The sequence below is a fragment of the Pygoscelis adeliae genome, unplaced genomic scaffold (genome assembly GCF_000699105.1).
Source record: "Pygoscelis adeliae isolate BGI_AS28 unplaced genomic scaffold, ASM69910v1 C10093087, whole genome shotgun sequence".
Taxonomy (NCBI): domain Eukaryota; kingdom Metazoa; phylum Chordata; class Aves; order Sphenisciformes; family Spheniscidae; genus Pygoscelis; species Pygoscelis adeliae.
In genome coordinates, this window is record NW_008819839.1 from 1 (window position 1) to 376 (window position 376).

General features: G+C 62.8%; 1 protein-coding gene across 1 annotated transcript; it reads left to right on the forward strand.

Moving 5' to 3' along the window:
- Nucleotides 1–7: 7 nt before the first annotated feature.
- Nucleotides 8–325, forward strand: LOC103914361 (protein canopy homolog 2-like; the record flags this gene model as incomplete). The annotated part of the gene is made up of 1 exon (XM_009321029.1): nucleotides 8–325. A coding segment is annotated over one exon (318 nt), but the record flags the coding sequence as incomplete, so codon positions are not given.
- Nucleotides 326–376: the final 51 nt, after the last annotated feature.

Consider the following 376-nt stretch of genomic DNA (forward strand, 5'->3'; position numbering starts at 1 on the left):
CGACCCCGCTGATCTCGCGCTCGTGCCGCAGGTGCCCTACGCCCGGTCGGAGGCACATCTGACGGAGCTGCTGGAGCGGGTGTGCGAGAAGATGAAGGAATACGGGGAAAAAGTGGATCCGTCCACACACCGTAAGAGTTATGTCCGGGTGATTTCCCACGACGGGACCAAGATGGACCTCTCCGGGGTCAAAATTGATGGAGACGTGGCTTCTAGCCTGAAGTTTGCGGTGCGTGAAGGGACTGGCTCCTTGTGGTGGCTGTCGGGGCTTTGGGTGGCGGGACCTGCTGTGTTCGGCAGCTGCGGCCCTTCTGGGGATGAGCTGGTCCCGCCGGCAGTTCCTGGTCACTTCCCCTGGTCCTTCCTGGGGCTGGGG